This window comes from Lycium ferocissimum, chromosome 8 (assembly GCF_029784015.1).
Source record: "Lycium ferocissimum isolate CSIRO_LF1 chromosome 8, AGI_CSIRO_Lferr_CH_V1, whole genome shotgun sequence".
NCBI lineage: Eukaryota > Viridiplantae > Streptophyta > Magnoliopsida > Solanales > Solanaceae > Lycium > Lycium ferocissimum.
Window position 1 is genome coordinate 16,729,757 of NC_081349.1, and position 15,814 is coordinate 16,745,570.

The 15,814-nt window shown below is 34.8% G+C and overlaps 1 protein-coding gene across 1 annotated transcript; it reads left to right on the top strand.

The window, feature by feature from the left end:
* The first annotated feature begins 1,847 nt into the window (after nucleotides 1–1,847).
* On the top strand, nucleotides 1,848–10,634 carry LOC132067375 (WAT1-related protein At5g40240-like). Its single transcript, XM_059460580.1, has 7 exons — nucleotides 1,848–2,088; nucleotides 8,611–8,673; nucleotides 8,755–8,868; nucleotides 8,959–9,181; nucleotides 9,267–9,425; nucleotides 9,657–9,805; nucleotides 10,242–10,634. The coding sequence occupies exons 1-7, from the start codon at nucleotides 1,910–1,912 to the stop codon at nucleotides 10,393–10,395; spliced, it is 1,041 nt and encodes a 346-aa protein (XP_059316563.1). The 5' UTR covers nucleotides 1,848–1,909; the 3' UTR covers nucleotides 10,396–10,634.
* The last annotated feature ends 5,180 nt before the right edge of the window (nucleotides 10,635–15,814 follow it).

Here is a 15,814-nt window from a genome sequence, read left to right on the forward strand (position 1 = left end):
AATCAATATTCAGATTTTAATATTGAGTGTACCATTACAGTTGTGTTCCACCAATATCCGCACACTACATGATTTTGTGATGTTCTGTAATGGTAATTAACCTTTCTATAGGTTAAAGAGAAAAAATGGTAGTAAGATTATATTGCTCTTTTTTCTCAAATTCATTTTCTAAATCTTTTTCAACACCTAATTTGACCAAAACTAATATTCAAATGTTGGTGTTTCTAAAGTGATCTAATTCTGTAACAAGATTTTTTTTTTCATTTAATTTAGTAGTGTCATAACCTTTGAAAAGAAGTGAGTATAAGATGATCAGTGACATATAGTCCAGGAACACTAAATAACATTCTTTTCCTCTCCAAAAATACAGTAGAAATATTTTATACTAGTAAATAATATTTTTTAAAAAGGCAATAAAGAGAAAAGATAATAATGGAGATTAGTGCTATTGATGACATACTTGAAATATACATGCATTAATACAAACACACTGTGACCTTCCTCAATACTTTTAAATTATTAAAACGCCACGCATGCACATACGGAAGTGAATAATAAAGTAAAATAAGCAAGTAGGCATGATACTAAATTTTAGAATCATGTAGATCATCGTTAATTTGATTAAGAACCTGACAAAAACTAAGCAAAATATACTAAAAAGGACGATCAATAATTAAAAAAATTAGGATGTTCCCTTCAATACTTAGTTTTAACGAGCGAGCCAACAAGGAAGAGATTCCTTTGATTAGAGAACTTCAAGGAAACCCCATTGGTCCAGGCTATGCATCTGAGTTAAAATTTATACTAAATAAATACCCATTGGTCCAGGCTATGCATTTGAGTTAAAATTTATACTAAATAAATACTTCATCAGTCTCAATTTAAGTGTCTTACTTTTTTTTTTGTCTGTCTCAAAAAGTGTGTCTCTTTCTGAATTTAGTAAGTTAACAATTCAAACATCCTACATGGCAGGTTTAAAATCGTAAGATTCAAGGGTACATTTTAGTACATTACATACATTTTTAATTTAGATTAACAAGATTCAAAAGTCTCTTTTTATTCCTTAAATTTTTTGCCCCAATCAAACTAAGACACTTAAATTGAGACCGATGGAGTAAAAGTATATTTTGAGATTTTCAAGATTTGCCGATAAAATTATAAAACATTTTTGTCATAAAACATTTTGTCTTTTAGGAGGAGAACCATGTTGGATTATTTTAGCAGATACAGATAAAAAAGGTTCGGTTTGTGACTTCGAAGATTTGCTGATATTTCAACCTTGAGAAAAGGCCATAAATAGTCCCTGAACTATGGGAGTAGGTCTAAAATGGTCCCTGAACTATACATTTACCGGTTTTAGTCCTTTAACTATTCAAAAACTTATCAAATTTGGTCTCCGTCTATTTTTTTATACAAACAGCGAACAAACTCATAAACCTTCGTGAGTTTATGAGACCGTCGGTTTTTTAAAATGAGACCGTCAATTTTTTAATTTTTTTTTTTAACAAAACCGACCTACTAGGTCGGTTTTCAATCACGGCTTTAACCAACGCATCCGTCGGTTACAAAACGCGAGAGAGATCTTGAGAAAAAAGTTGAGGTTAGAGAACAAACTTGAGGAAAAGGAAGCGAGGAGAGAGAGAATATAGGTGCCGAGGAATGGTTTAACGATTAATCTCACGATGGTTTATGAATTTGTACGTTGTTTGTATAAAAAAATAGACGGAGACCAAATTTAATAAGTTTTTGAATAGTTAAAGGACTAAAACCGGTAAGTGTATAGTTCAGGGACCATTTTAGACCTATTCCCATAGTTCAGGGACTATTTATGGCCTTTTCTCTTTCAACCTTCATATATACTACTTCATGGTCAGTTAGAAGAAGGAAAAGAGAGGTGAAGACTTTGAAGATGGAAATGACTGCAGTGCTTCCATTTATGGCGATGATAGTTCAGCAATTAGCACAAGTTGGATCGGTTGTGGCAGCTAAAGAGGCAATGTCAACTGGGATGACTACTTTCACTTTTACCTTCTATTCAAGTGCCTTTTCAACTCTCCTTCTTATTCCCCTTTCCTTCATCCTCCATAGGTATCATTTTTAATCCAACATCTACTTGACTTCTCTTCTTTCCCTGCTTATATTAGTCATTAGTGTTACAACAACAACGACAACATACCCAGTTAAATCCCACAATGTGAGGTCTGGGGAGGGTAAAGTGTACGCAGACCTTATCATGTGTAGATTAATGAGGATTCAACAATGGTGGATCTAAGAATAGAAAGAGAGAAGAGAGGAGATTGAGGAAGAAGGAGAGGAAATTATATTACTCAACTTAACAAGAATGACACACTGTTGGGGTATTTATAGTCCTTGTCATGATTAATTTAACTACCTAATCATACACTTAATGACTAACTAACTACTTCATAACTATAACTAACTATTACACTGTATTTATAGAATTGCCCTTTACATCATTACTCAACACTCCCCTTCAAACTTGGTGGTATGAAAATGTTGAATACGCCAAGTTTGGAACATAGATATTCATGTTGTACTCTGTTCAAACTCTTGGTTAGTACATCTGCTGGCTAATCATGAGTTGAGATATACTCAGTCTTCATCATCCCTTGTTGTAGTATTTCCCTTATAAAGTGACAGTCTATCTCTATATGCTTTGTCCTTTCATGATAGACTGGGTTGGCAGCAATTTGCAAGGCTGCTTTGCTATCACTGTGTATGCAAGCAGGTAGCTTCACATGAACTCCAAGATCTTTAGTTAAACCAATTAACCATGTTAACTCAGTAACAGTTGAAGCTAAGCTTCTATACTCAGCTTTTGCTAAGCTTCTAGACACAGTAGCTTGCTTCTTTGATTTCCAGGAAATTAATGAATCTCCAAGTTTGATTGCAAAACCTGTAACTGACTTTCTTGAGAAAAGGCATGAGGCCCAATCTGCATCACAATATGCAGTTAGAACATCCTGTCTGTTGCTTGAAAGTAACACTCTTTGGCCTGGTTTTCCTTTGACATATCTGATGATTCTTATAGCTGCATCTAGATGTGACTTCTTAGGTCTTTGAAGAAACTAACTTAATGTTTGTATACTATATGTTATGTCTGGCCTTGTGACAGTGAGATATAATAGTTTTCCTATGATCCTTTGGTATGTGCCTTGATCTGCTATTTCTTCATCATCATTTGACCTTGTGACTTCATTTGAACCTGTGATCTCTTTTTTGTGATCATCATACTTTTTGGTTGTCATTTTTGTACTAGTATCCATGGGAGTATTTGCTGGTTTTGCAGCACTATTCCAAGGAAATATTTCAACTCTCCAAGATCTTTTATCCTAAAGGCTTTATGTAGAGCAATTTTAGTGTCTAATATCTGATCAAGATTGTCACCTGTTATGAGCATGTCATCCACATACACTATGACTATGATTATTCCATTTCCTGTCCTCTTTATGAATAAAGAGTGATTATATTGATTCTGATGAAATTCACACTTCAGTAAGGCCTCACTTAGCTTTGCATTCCATTGTCTTGGTGCTTGTTTCAATCCATACAAGAATTTAGAGAGTCTACATACTTGCTTACACTCCCCTTGCCTCTGAAATCCTTGTGGAAAATCCATATAGATTTCATCATGTAAATCCCCCTGTAAGAATGCATTATATACATCCATTTGGTGAATATGCCATTTCCTTGTTGCTGCAATGGCTAGGACTGTTCTTATAGTAACCATCTTCACTACTGGACTAAAAGTTTCTTGATACTCAATTCCTTCAGTTTAGTTGTATCCTTTTGCAACTAGTTTTGCCTTGAACCTCTCTATTTCTCCTGTGGCCTTGTACTTTACTTTGTAAATCCATTTGCAGCCAATTGGTTTCTTTCTTTGTGGAAGAGGAACTACTTGCCAAGTTTGGTTATTCTGCAATGCTTATATCTCAGCTTGCATAGCATCTATCCATCTTGGGTTCTTGACTGCTTCTACATAAGAGCTAGGTTCAACAATGTTAGAGAAAGCAGCTAGATAAATTTAGTACTTAGGAGACAAATGTTCATAGGATATGTATTTAGACAGTGCATATGGAATATCATCATGAACATTCAAGGTGATGAAATCCTTATCCATCCAGGATGGTGTTTTCCTCTACTGGATTTTCTGGTGTTGATAGTGCTTTGTACAGCTGGTATTTGAGCCTGTTCTACAGGTTGCACTTTTGGTGCTTGAGGTTGGATTCTTGATGCTTCATGTTCCATTATAGGTGGTGGCACATCTGATGCTTGAGATTACTCTATAGGCAATGTTGTTGTTGCTTGATGCTCTACCACTGATTGACTTTGTGTGCTCTCGGAGTGTGGTAAGAATTCATGAAACTAAACTTCAGTGGATATGGACTCATCATCAGTAAAACTCAAATCAGGACTTGTAAACAGACTTGATGACTGATTTGATCCAGATGACATGAATAGGAATATGTTTTCTCTGAAGGATATAACCCTATTGACAAAAAATATCTTATCAGTAATATCATAAAGTTTTTAACCTTTTTTGGTTTCAAAATAGCCCATATGGACTACTTGTTTGGTTCTAGGCATTAGTTTGTCACTGTTTTGGCATGACAAAGACAACCTAAGGTTCTTAAGTGAGTAAGTGAAGGTTTTTTTCCATGTAACTTCTCATAAGGAGATATGTTGCCTATCACAGTAGATGGAATCCTATTTATAAGATAAGTTGCAGCTTTCACACAATGACCCCAAAACCTTAAAGGAATGTTAGCCTGAAATGATATTGCTCTGGTTAATTCCAAAATATGTCTATGTTTCCTTTCAGCTATACCATTTTGTTGAGAAGTATATGAACAAGATGTTTGATGTACAATTACCATATTCTTAAACTAGTCACTACAAGCTGAGTTTAAGAACTCAATTCCATTGTCTGTTCTCACAGTTTTCACACAAGTATCATATTGAGTCTTAACAAAGATCATAAAGCGCTTGAGAACAACAATAACATTAGATTTAAGCTTGAGTAAAACTATCCATGTCATTCTAGAAAAATAATCCACAACAGTTAGAAATGATTTAAAACCATCATAGGTGGTAACCTTATAAGATCCCCACAAATCCATATGAATCAATTCAAATGCTTTTACAGTAGAAGATGAACTACTAGGAAAAGGTAGTCTAGCTTGTCTAGCCTTAGGACACACACTACATTTATTTGTTATGTCAATTACATGAGCTTTATGTCCAGGAGACAGCTCGAGTATGATGTTGGATGGAACATGTCCAAGCCTCCTATGGCACATGCTGATACCTCCTTTATTTAGTCTCATAGTAGCTGATGTAGCAGCATTAGTAGCAGATATATTAAAACTATTTTTCTTAGTTCCAGGTAGCCTTGAGTTGACTAGGAAGTATAATCCATCCCATTCTCTACTAATCTCCTTCCCCTTTCCATTGTAGAGATCCTAAAAAACACAAAAATCAGGAAAAAAATCTAGCAAAACACTGTAATTGTCTAGTAGCTTTTAACACTGAAAGTAGATTGTATTTAAACTGAGGCACATGTAAAACATTTTGTAAAGTGCTTCTAGATGATATATCACTTGTGCCAGTATGAGTGACTTGTGATATATCACCATTAGGTAAGAAAACTTTTCTAGGATTATCAGTTTTGAAAATACTATTTTTGTTTAACAGTTCAACATTTGAAGCCATATGGTTAGTAGCCCCTGTATCAATAATCCAAATACAAGAATTATTGGTTTCAGTCAGGGTACTACTATTACCTGATACATTCACTGAATTAGCAAAAATCATGGTGCCTTGATTCTGCTCCACCATTTTGTAGATCTACTCACACTGTTCTTGTGTAACTTAGGTGGCAAAACAATGCTTCCTGCATTGGTTGGTAAGACTATGTTTCCTGCTTTTGTGTTAGACACATTATGAGCATGCATTTTCCCTTGCTGTATGTTGTAGTTGTTCATTTGTCCTTGTTGACTCTGAGGATATCCACTAGTTTGAGACAGAGTTTGACCATTCCACTCTTCTTCAGCTATCACATTGTGTGCACTAGGACCTGTTCTTCTCTGCTTGTCCCTGTGATCATAGTTTCTACCATCTTGATTCCTATATGTGTACCCTTTGTTGTCATTACCTCCTCTGTGCTCATTGTATCTAGGGAGATCTGGAGGGTACCTTACTAGTTTGTAGCAATCTTTCTTAAAGTGTCCTTTAAGCTTGCAATGATCACAGAAGGCATTTGGGTTGTAGTTAGGATTGTAGTAATTTCTTTTTCCTTTCTGAGGGACAACTTTAGAGTACATAACAATTGAGTCCTGCACACCAGATGGTGCTATACTAAGTAAACCTGCATTGCTCACTACTTGTGCAACTGCCTTTTGGCTCTCATCACTCATAATCATAGAGTATACTTGGTTTACTGAGGGTAATGGTGTCATCATTAAAATATGACTCCTAGCTTGTGCATAAGTATCATTAAGCCCCATTAGAAATTGATACACTTTTAATCTTTGTAAATATATCACAAAATCTTTTGACTTCTCACAGTTACACCCAGGTGAAGGGACCATAGACTCAAACTCAACCCACAAGCCTTTCAACTTTGAGAAATATGTTGACATAGACTCAACATCTTGAGTTAAAGAAGCAATTTAAAGAAACAATTTCTTGATGTAAATTGTATGTCCTAGAACCATCAATTTTGTTAAATCTTTCTTGTAAATCTATCCACAACCCTGCACACCAGATGGTGCTATACCAAGTAAACCTGCATTGCTCACTACTTGTGCAACTGCCTTTTGGCTCTCATCACTCATAATCATAGAGTATACTTGGTTTACTGAGGATAATGGTGTCATCATTAAAATATGACTCCTAGCTTGTGCATAAGCGTCATTAAGCCCCATTAGAAATTGATACACTTTTAATCTTTGTAAATATATCACAAAATCTTTTGACTTCTCACAGTTACACCCAGGTGAAGGGACCATAGACTCAAACTCAACCCACAAGCCTTTCAACTTTGAGAAATATGTTGACATAGACTTAACACCTTGAGTTAAAGAAGCAATTTAAAGAAACAATTTCTTGATGTAAATTGTATGTCCTAGAACCATCAATTTTGTTAAATCTTTCTTGTAAATCTATCCATAACTCATAAGCATCTGTAGCATATGGTATACCAGACATCAAGGTGCTGGAAACAACATTCATTATCCATGACAATACTATAGCATTAACTCTTTCCCACAAATTCCAGTGTTCTTCCGGAAAACTTTCTTTCTTACACAGTCCATCAACAAAACCAATTTTATTCCTTCCTAACAATGCAATTCTCATGGATTTACTCCATGCTACATATTTTTCACTTCCTTTTAATTGAAAAGAGATTATAGTAATACCACTCACATCTGTTGAAGCCAAATAAAGAGGATGATTATGATTCATTGCTTGTGAATTTGTAGCAGGTGCAGCATTGTTCTGCGTATCATGTGTTGATGTTCCATTTGTAGTATTGTTAGTCGAATTGTTCATTGTCATGATTACAAATTGTTTGAAGTTATTAGCAATACTTTGTCAATCACCAATAATTGCTCGAGATTGCAGTTTACGATCGAACTTGGAACCCTAAATTGCCAGAATTGGACTTTGAATTGATTTACAAGATTCGTCAAGAACTTGTCAAGAATTCGGATCGAAATTCTACTAAATTAATTCAGTACGCTCTGATACCGTCTAGATTAATGAGGATTCAAAAATGGTGAATCTAAGAATAGAAAGAGAGATTGAGAAGAAAGGAGATTCAGGAAGAAGGAGCGGAAATTATATTACTCAACTTAACAAGAATGATACACGGTTGGGGTATTTATAGTCCTTCTCATGATTAGTTTAACCAACTAATCATACACTTAATGACTAACTAACTACTTCATAACTATAACTAACTATTACACTGTATTTACATAACTGCTCTTTACTTCATTACTCAACATCATGGCTTTTTTTTCCCGCTTTCGTTAGTTTCATTTTCATACTACTTTGAGAAGACACTTGAATAGAAGGAGAGTTAAGCAGTATGATTAGTCATTAGTGTTAAATCGTGGCAAATTAACGAGTTGAATTGGTTTGGCCCTATCAAAACATGTCCAATTATCATGACACAATTCATCCTAAGTTTGCTTGAGTCAAAATAAATTGAGCCACGATGCATCAAAAAAGGGACCGTAACTCATCCCATCAACATGAGCCAATCTCTCCTCTCTTTTTTTTTTTTTCATTTCTGGAAAACAAAAAAGTGAAAGTTAATGTATTTTTAAAAAAATTATAGGTGTTCCAAAGTTTACATATTTCCCCATTACCAAATTTTGATTTTGTATGTTAAGCTAGGTTCGTGTTTGCATTTTGACCTGTTGGGATGATTTGCACAAAAGGAATAATTTGGGGCCGATAATTTTTTGTCCTTGCTTTTCATGTCTGTGCGGAACTGATAATTTAAGATTTAGTAAATTTAAAGATTGCATGTCTATGTATTCTTCCATTTATTTATGTATTCTCTTTTTGGATATGCAGATCAGCTCTTCCACCTTTTTGGCCTACTTTTCTCTATGGTTTTTTCTTGCTTGGCATAATAGGGTACGTAATGTAAATTTGTGGCCCAATTCAACAATTGTATTAGAGAAGAAATTGACTACTAATATTACTGCAATTTTGTAGTTTCTTGATGCTAGTACTTGGATTTCTAGGACTTCAATATTCCTCTCCATTACTTTCCACAGCAATATTGCAATTAGTTCCAGGTTTCACCTTCATTCTTGCCGTCATTCTCAGGTCTAAAATTAAATCATTTTCTTTACTAACCAAATGTTTCTCTTATATTACACTTGTTATATAATTTGTGAACTTCATTGTTTTTCTTAGGATGGAAAACTTTGAGTACAAGAGTTTGAGCACAATGGCTAAATCTATTGGGACATTAGTATCAATAATAGGTGCAGTTGTTGCAACTCTATATAAAGGCCCTCAAGTTTTTGGAATTAGCTCTTTGAATTCAATATTAACAAGTAACCCTTCTGCTTGGGTCATTGGAGGTTTGCTTACAATGATTAGCTCACTAACTGCTTCTGTATTTATCATTTCACAGGTAATTAGGATTGCCAATAAATAATTTTTTCAGGCAGAAATAACGTGAACCCATGATCATTTTTCCTTTGTTTTATGTTTTGCAGGCATTTGTCCTCAAGAAATACCCTGCAGAGCTGGTTTTAATGTTGTTTTATAGCTGTTGTGTTACGATTCTCTGTGTTGTTTTCTCTTTAATTACTGATAGAGACTTGAATTCTTGGAGCTTAAGCCCTAATAGAAGATTACTAGCTCTCATATACTCGGTAAGACGGTAACTAAGAGATACATATATATATATATATATATATATATATATATATATATATATATATATATATATATATATATTTCTTGACGGGTGATTACTTTAGTCTGTCTAAATGGGGATTCAAGTTTTAAATTTGATGGGTTTAATTTTTAAGGTTTTTAACACTAAACATGTTAGTACTTTTGAATTAATGAGTTCAAAATTTAACATCTGTTGACTAATGCAGGGTTTATTTGGACATGTATTCCAAGTGAGTATAAGCTCATGGTGTGTGAGGAAAAGAGGACCTCTCTTTGTTGTCATGTTTCATCCAATAGGCATTGTGATTGCCATGGCTGCCAGCATATTCATGGGTGAACCTATCCGTGTTGGAAGGTAAATGACATATGTTTAAGCTCCATTTCCTTACTGCTTTTTTTTTTTTTTTTTTGGTTGTATTTTGTGAGTCCTCTAATAAATGCAGATAGAGTCTGATTCAAAATTTTGAATTAGTAAATGCAGTAATCGATGTGACAGTATTCGTTGCTATCGTTGTTAGCAAGAATAATGCAGTTAGCTATGTTCCGTGACCCGAGGGTTGTAGTACAACTTGACACTTTTCTTTGTGACAATTGGTGTATATTAGTATAAAAATTTGTAGCCTTTTACAATTTGTCAACTAAAAAAAAGTAATTGTGCCTCCACTACATGTCGGGAGAAATGGCTTTTTTGCAAAGATAAATCTGCCTCTGATGAATGAAGTAATTAGTGTAATTATTAAATTTTGGTCAAAGAAAAATCATTGACCATCTTGTTAATTGTTTGGTTGCAGTTTGGTGGGATCAGCCATAATTGTAGTTGGCTTTTATTCAGTGATATGGGGAAAAGCTAAAGAATGGAAAATGGGAGACAAGAGCTTGGAATCAAACAGCAACAATATGCCTTTATTACAAAATAAAGCTGATGATCTTGAAGTGAATCCATGATACAAAATCTTTGAAGGTTCAAACTATGCTACTGGGCCTAATGGAAGATATTTTGGGCTGGCCTATTTTTGAACAATTAGATTGCATATTTATGGAGCTCGAAAGATTTCATTCAGGGCCATTTGCACTTTTTTCCTTGTTTTGTGCTGGTCTTTAATTTTTGTCCCTCAAGACAAACAATTTTTCGTGGGGAATAAGTTTATATTTTCGCTTTATAACATCTAACAAGTTATGCTGGATCTCTTAAAAAACTTATATCTCGCTAGGCATAAATTCGATTTTAAAGGACAAAAAAATTAACGAAAAAGGCTCATAAATACCCTAACCTATGGGAAAAGACTCATAAATACCCTCCTTCCACCTTTGGATTTAAAAATACCTTTAAAGTTTATTTTTAGCTCAAAAATACCCCCTCAAACTAAAATTTGACTGTTTAAAAAGACACGTGTCATTTTCTAATTGGTGCCATGTTTTAATTCAAAATAATTAAAATCCACCCAAATTTTAAAACCCAGACCCGTACTGACCGACCCATTTTCACTTTGTAGAACATCGATAAAACAAATTTCAAAGACTCAACGCCTCTACATTCCATTAGCTTCACCAGCCCATCCAAACAAGCAGTAAACGAAGCATAATTCTCAGAAAATATAATTATCACGAATTTCGACTCTTCAACTGCTTTCAAATGCTCCTCTGGAATTGATTTTCCTTTTTTTTAGACTACGATCATCTTTAAAAGTGGTGATTTCTTTCTTTTTTAAAGCTTTGCACAGATGACTAATGAAAGATGGACCTACATCTGTCTCGTTGAAGCTTATATAAGCATCAAAACTGAGGTGTGTTTGGATAGAAGTGGATGATGATGATGAGAAAGATGCCATTTGTTGGTTTGATAGTTGAAAACTCACCGGAAAATCAAGAAATGTAGAGTCACCTAGATCCTACTAATGTCTCGGTTCTGTTATAAGTTGGAGGTGAAAACGGGTCAGCCAGTACGGATTTGGGTTTTAAAACTTGGGTGGACTTTAATTATTTTGAATTAAAACGTGGCACCAATTAGAAAATGACACGTGTCTTTTTAAACAGTCAAATTTTTTCTATTAGTTTGAGGGGTATTTTTGAGCCAAAAATAAACCTTAAAGATATTTTTAAAGGTGGAAGGAAGATATTTATGAGCCTTTTCTGAAAAATTAAAGACCAACTCATTTGAAGGGAAAAAAGTTAAAGACCAGCCCATTTGAAGGAAAATCGTTCAATTTCTTCATTTCCATAGTCATGTTGATGATTGAGCTTAGCGAAAAAGCTCATACTTTCAAGATTACACGATAAACCAGCCGAATGCTTTGGTCCAGTGATAAAAGCAAAAATATATAATATGTGAGTTAGGTGCACGTCCCGAGTTCAAATCTTATTGCACATAAAAGCTTCATAATTAAGTTTAAAAAATTAAAGAACTCATTATGTACTGAGTTTCGCACCGTATGGAGTATATGTTACCGAGCCGTAAAAAGGTTTCTTGATTATCAAAAAAATTTACACTATGAACCAGACAGTGGGATGAAAAAAGTACTGCATACCATGGAGAGACATAGATAGTTGTCTCATTTCATTTGGTTGAGACAACATATTTGAAGTATCACTAGTTTCAAACTAGTAATAATTGTTTCCTAATTAATTTTCTCCTTACCATATTAAATTGACCCCTAAACTATACCCCAAATGTCGATATCACACTTAAACTATATAGGCGACCTATTACACACCTGAACATTTCAAAAGTGAATTTAATACCACCCCGATGCACACATAACCGCCTTACAAGGGGCGTGTAATACACTCGCCCGCCACGTCAGCACCACGTCAGCGCCACATCAGATTTCTTTTAAATTTTAAATTTTAAATTCTTTTTCTTTTCTTTTAGTTAAAATTTTATTTATAACCCCTCAAACCCCCCCCCCCCCCCCCCCTCTTTCTTCTTCATCTTCTCTATCCACCACCGAACCACCACTGTAACACCACCACCACCACTCCTCCAATAATTATATCTTCTGCATTACTAAATAGCCCCACCCACCCCCATCTCTTTTATCCCACCGGAAACACCATATCCTTCCCCACACACCAGTCCATTTGAAGGGCAATTCATGCAATTTCTTCATTGTTGAGCAATTTCTAAATGTTATTTATCCATTCCATTTGAAGGGCAGTTCATGCAATTTCTTCATTGTTGTTCTCCAGTCCATTTGAAGGGCAGTTCGTGTAATTTCTTCATTGTTGTTAAAAGTCCATCTGAAGGGCAATTCGTGCAATTTCTTCATTGTAGTTACGTATTGTTTCTTAAACTTGGACGAATTTGAGTGTAAGTGGGACGAATTTGAGGAGGAATTGGATGATTTGTTCCTCGGTTCGGCTTTTCCGATGGGGTGGTCTTTGGGTGTCGGTGTGGATGGTTGGGGTTGGGGATGAAGAAAAGAAGGCGGAGGAGAAGAGAATTAAGGGGGTGGGAATTAGTTTTTTATTGTAATTAAAATTATTTTTTGCTTTAATTTTATTCTCACTCCCCTATTATTTAATTATAATTTTTTTTTGTGCCACATCAGCTCAGAAGGTGGTATTAAATTCACTTTTGAGATGTTCATGTATGTAATAGGCTGCCTGTATAGTTTAAATGTGATATCGACATTTAGGGTATAGTTTAGGGGTCAATTTATGTCTTTTGCCCATTTCAAATGGTTAAGATTACATATTTGAAGTATCACTAGTTTCAAACTAGTAATAACTGTTTCCTAATTAATTTTCTCCTTACCATATTAATATGTGAAACGAAGGAGAAAAAATATTTATTTAATACTTTAGGGGTCGTTTGGTAGCTGGTTAGACTTTTGCAGATATTAGTAATATATGGATTAATTATGAGGGAATCTATGTATATTTTATATATGTATTAGTTATGCAGGGTTTAGTTATTCATACAATAGTTTTTTCACCTTTTGCCTTGCATAAAATGATACATAGATTCCTTCATAACTTATACATATTAGTTATGCGGGTTTCTAATTAAATTGTCAACCAAATACCATACTAATTTTATAAATGAATGACTTACCTCATAACTAGCTACAAAACACAGTATTACTTATGTAGAATTTTAATACATGAATAACTTACTCTTAACCAGCTACGAAACGACCCCTTAGTGTTGTAAACAAAGGCGGAGCCAGGATTCGAAGCTTGTGGGTTCGGGGTTCTAATTCTTTAAAGTTATTAGGTTCTTAATTAATAATTATACATATTTGACAAAAAATTTAATACTAATATATAATTCGGACAAAAGCTACTGAGTCAAGCCCATGCTCGAAGGGCTAGCTCCGCCCCTGGTTGTAAATGGAAATGTTTTCGTCTAATCAAGAACTATGAGCTTTTGAGATACAAGCAACTATTTATGAAAAATAAAATATACAAACATAATAAGTACGTCCGCGTTTTATATTCATCTTTTAAAACTCAAAGTGTTATTTCAATTGGGATTAACCTCCAAACAGTTTGAGACCAGATTATTTGAAGGATGTTATGAAACAATAAACTAAAGCAAGAATATATGTAGAACAAGAGAGAAGAGAGTTCTTATTTCTTATGAGGGATGAAATACAATGAAGAGAACCTCTCTATTTATAGGAGAGAATTGACTTGGTGCCAAAGTCACAAACCCTAGCAAAACCCTAAAATTCCTCCTAAAGATAGACATCACAATATTATAATAATATTTATAACACTCCCCACTTGATGTCTATTTCGATAGATAATATGCCTCATTAAAACCTTACTAGAAAAAACCCAGTGGGAAAAATTCTAGTGAAGGAAAAAGAGTACATATTTCTAATAATACGCTATTTGGTTGCCTCATTAAAAACCTTACAAGGAAAAACCAATTGGGACAAAAACCTTGAAAGGGAAAAAGAGTACAGCGCGTATTAACTCCCCCTGATGAGAACTTCAATCCAAATATTTGAGTCTTCGCATTCCAATCTTGTGCACCATCTTTTCGAAAGTTGCGGTTGGTAGAGACTTGGTGAACAAATCAGCCATATTATCACTTGAACGAATTTGTTGCACGTTGATATCACCATTCTTTTGGAGCTCGTGTGTGAAGAACAACTTTGGTGAAATGTGCTTTGTCCTATCTCCTTTTATGAATCCTCCCTTCAATTGGGCAATGCATGCTGCATTATCTTCATATAAGATTGTGGGTATTTTATCACATTTCAAACCACACTTTTCTCGAATGAGAGATGTATCATTGACCGCGGCACACAACTTCACGGCTCGCTTCATGAATAGCTATTATCTCGAAAGATGATTTGATGAGGTAGCCACAATAGACTGCTTTGTAGATCGCCAAGATATGGCGGCAAAGACCCCCACAAATAAATACATAGCCTCGTTTGAGATCTAGCTTTGTGTGGGTCGATAAATACCCCGGCATAACCAACAAGATCGGATCGCAATTGCTAGAATAAAATAAGCCCAAATCGATAGTCCCCTTTAGATACCTCAATATGTGTTTAACTCCGTTCCAAGGTCTCAGTGGGAGCACAACTATATCTTGCTAACACATTAACTGAAAATGCTATGTTAGGCCTTGTGGTATTGGCAAGATACATTAGTGCATCAATTGCACTAAGATATGGTACTTCAGGACCAAGAATTTCCTCATTCTTTTCTTGAGGTCGGAACGGATCTTTATTCGCATCAAGTGATCGAACAACCATCGGAGTACTTAATGGATGTGCTTCATCCATATAAAACCGTTTCAACACTTTCTCTGTATAGGCAGATTGATGGATAAAAATGCCATTTGTCAAATGTTCAATTCGCAAACCAAGGCATAATTTTGTCTTTCCAAGATCTTTCATCTCAAATTCCTTCTTTAAATAATCAATTGCCTTTTTGAGCTGCGGCAGAGTTCCAATAAGGTTTATGTCGTCAACATATACAGCAAGTACAACAAACTCCGATATTACTTTCTTTATAAAAACACATGGGCAAATTGCATCATTTGTATAGCCTTCCTTCAACAAATATTCACTAAGGCGGTTATACCACGCGCCGGATTGCTTGGAACACCATATAATGATCTTTGTAATCGATTGAATACATTTCCCGAGACTTTGAACTACATGCTTCGTGCATCTTAAATCCTTCGGGGATTTTCATGTATATTTCATTTTCAAGTGATCCATATAGATAGGTCAGAACCACATCCATCAAATGCATCTCAAGTCTCTCATGGACAACGAACTAATGAGATAACGTAACGTTATTGCATCCATAACAGGGGAGTATGTCTCTTCATAATCAACACCAGGCCTTTGTGAAAATCCTTGTGCAACAAGGCGTGCCTTATATCTTTGTATCT

Bases quoted from the DNA above. Each gene is read 5' to 3' on its own strand.
- LOC132067375 (XM_059460580.1), top strand. From the start codon at position 1,910: ATGGAAATGACTGCAGTGCTTCCATTTATGGCGATGATAGTTCAGCAA. The intron at 2,089-8,610 runs GTATCATTTTTA...TTGGATATGCAG, and splicing joins CTTTCCTTCATCCTCCATAG to ATCAGCTCTTCCACCTTTTT. The intron at 8,674-8,754 runs GTACGTAATGTA...GCAATTTTGTAG, and splicing joins TTCTTGCTTGGCATAATAGG to TTTCTTGATGCTAGTACTTG.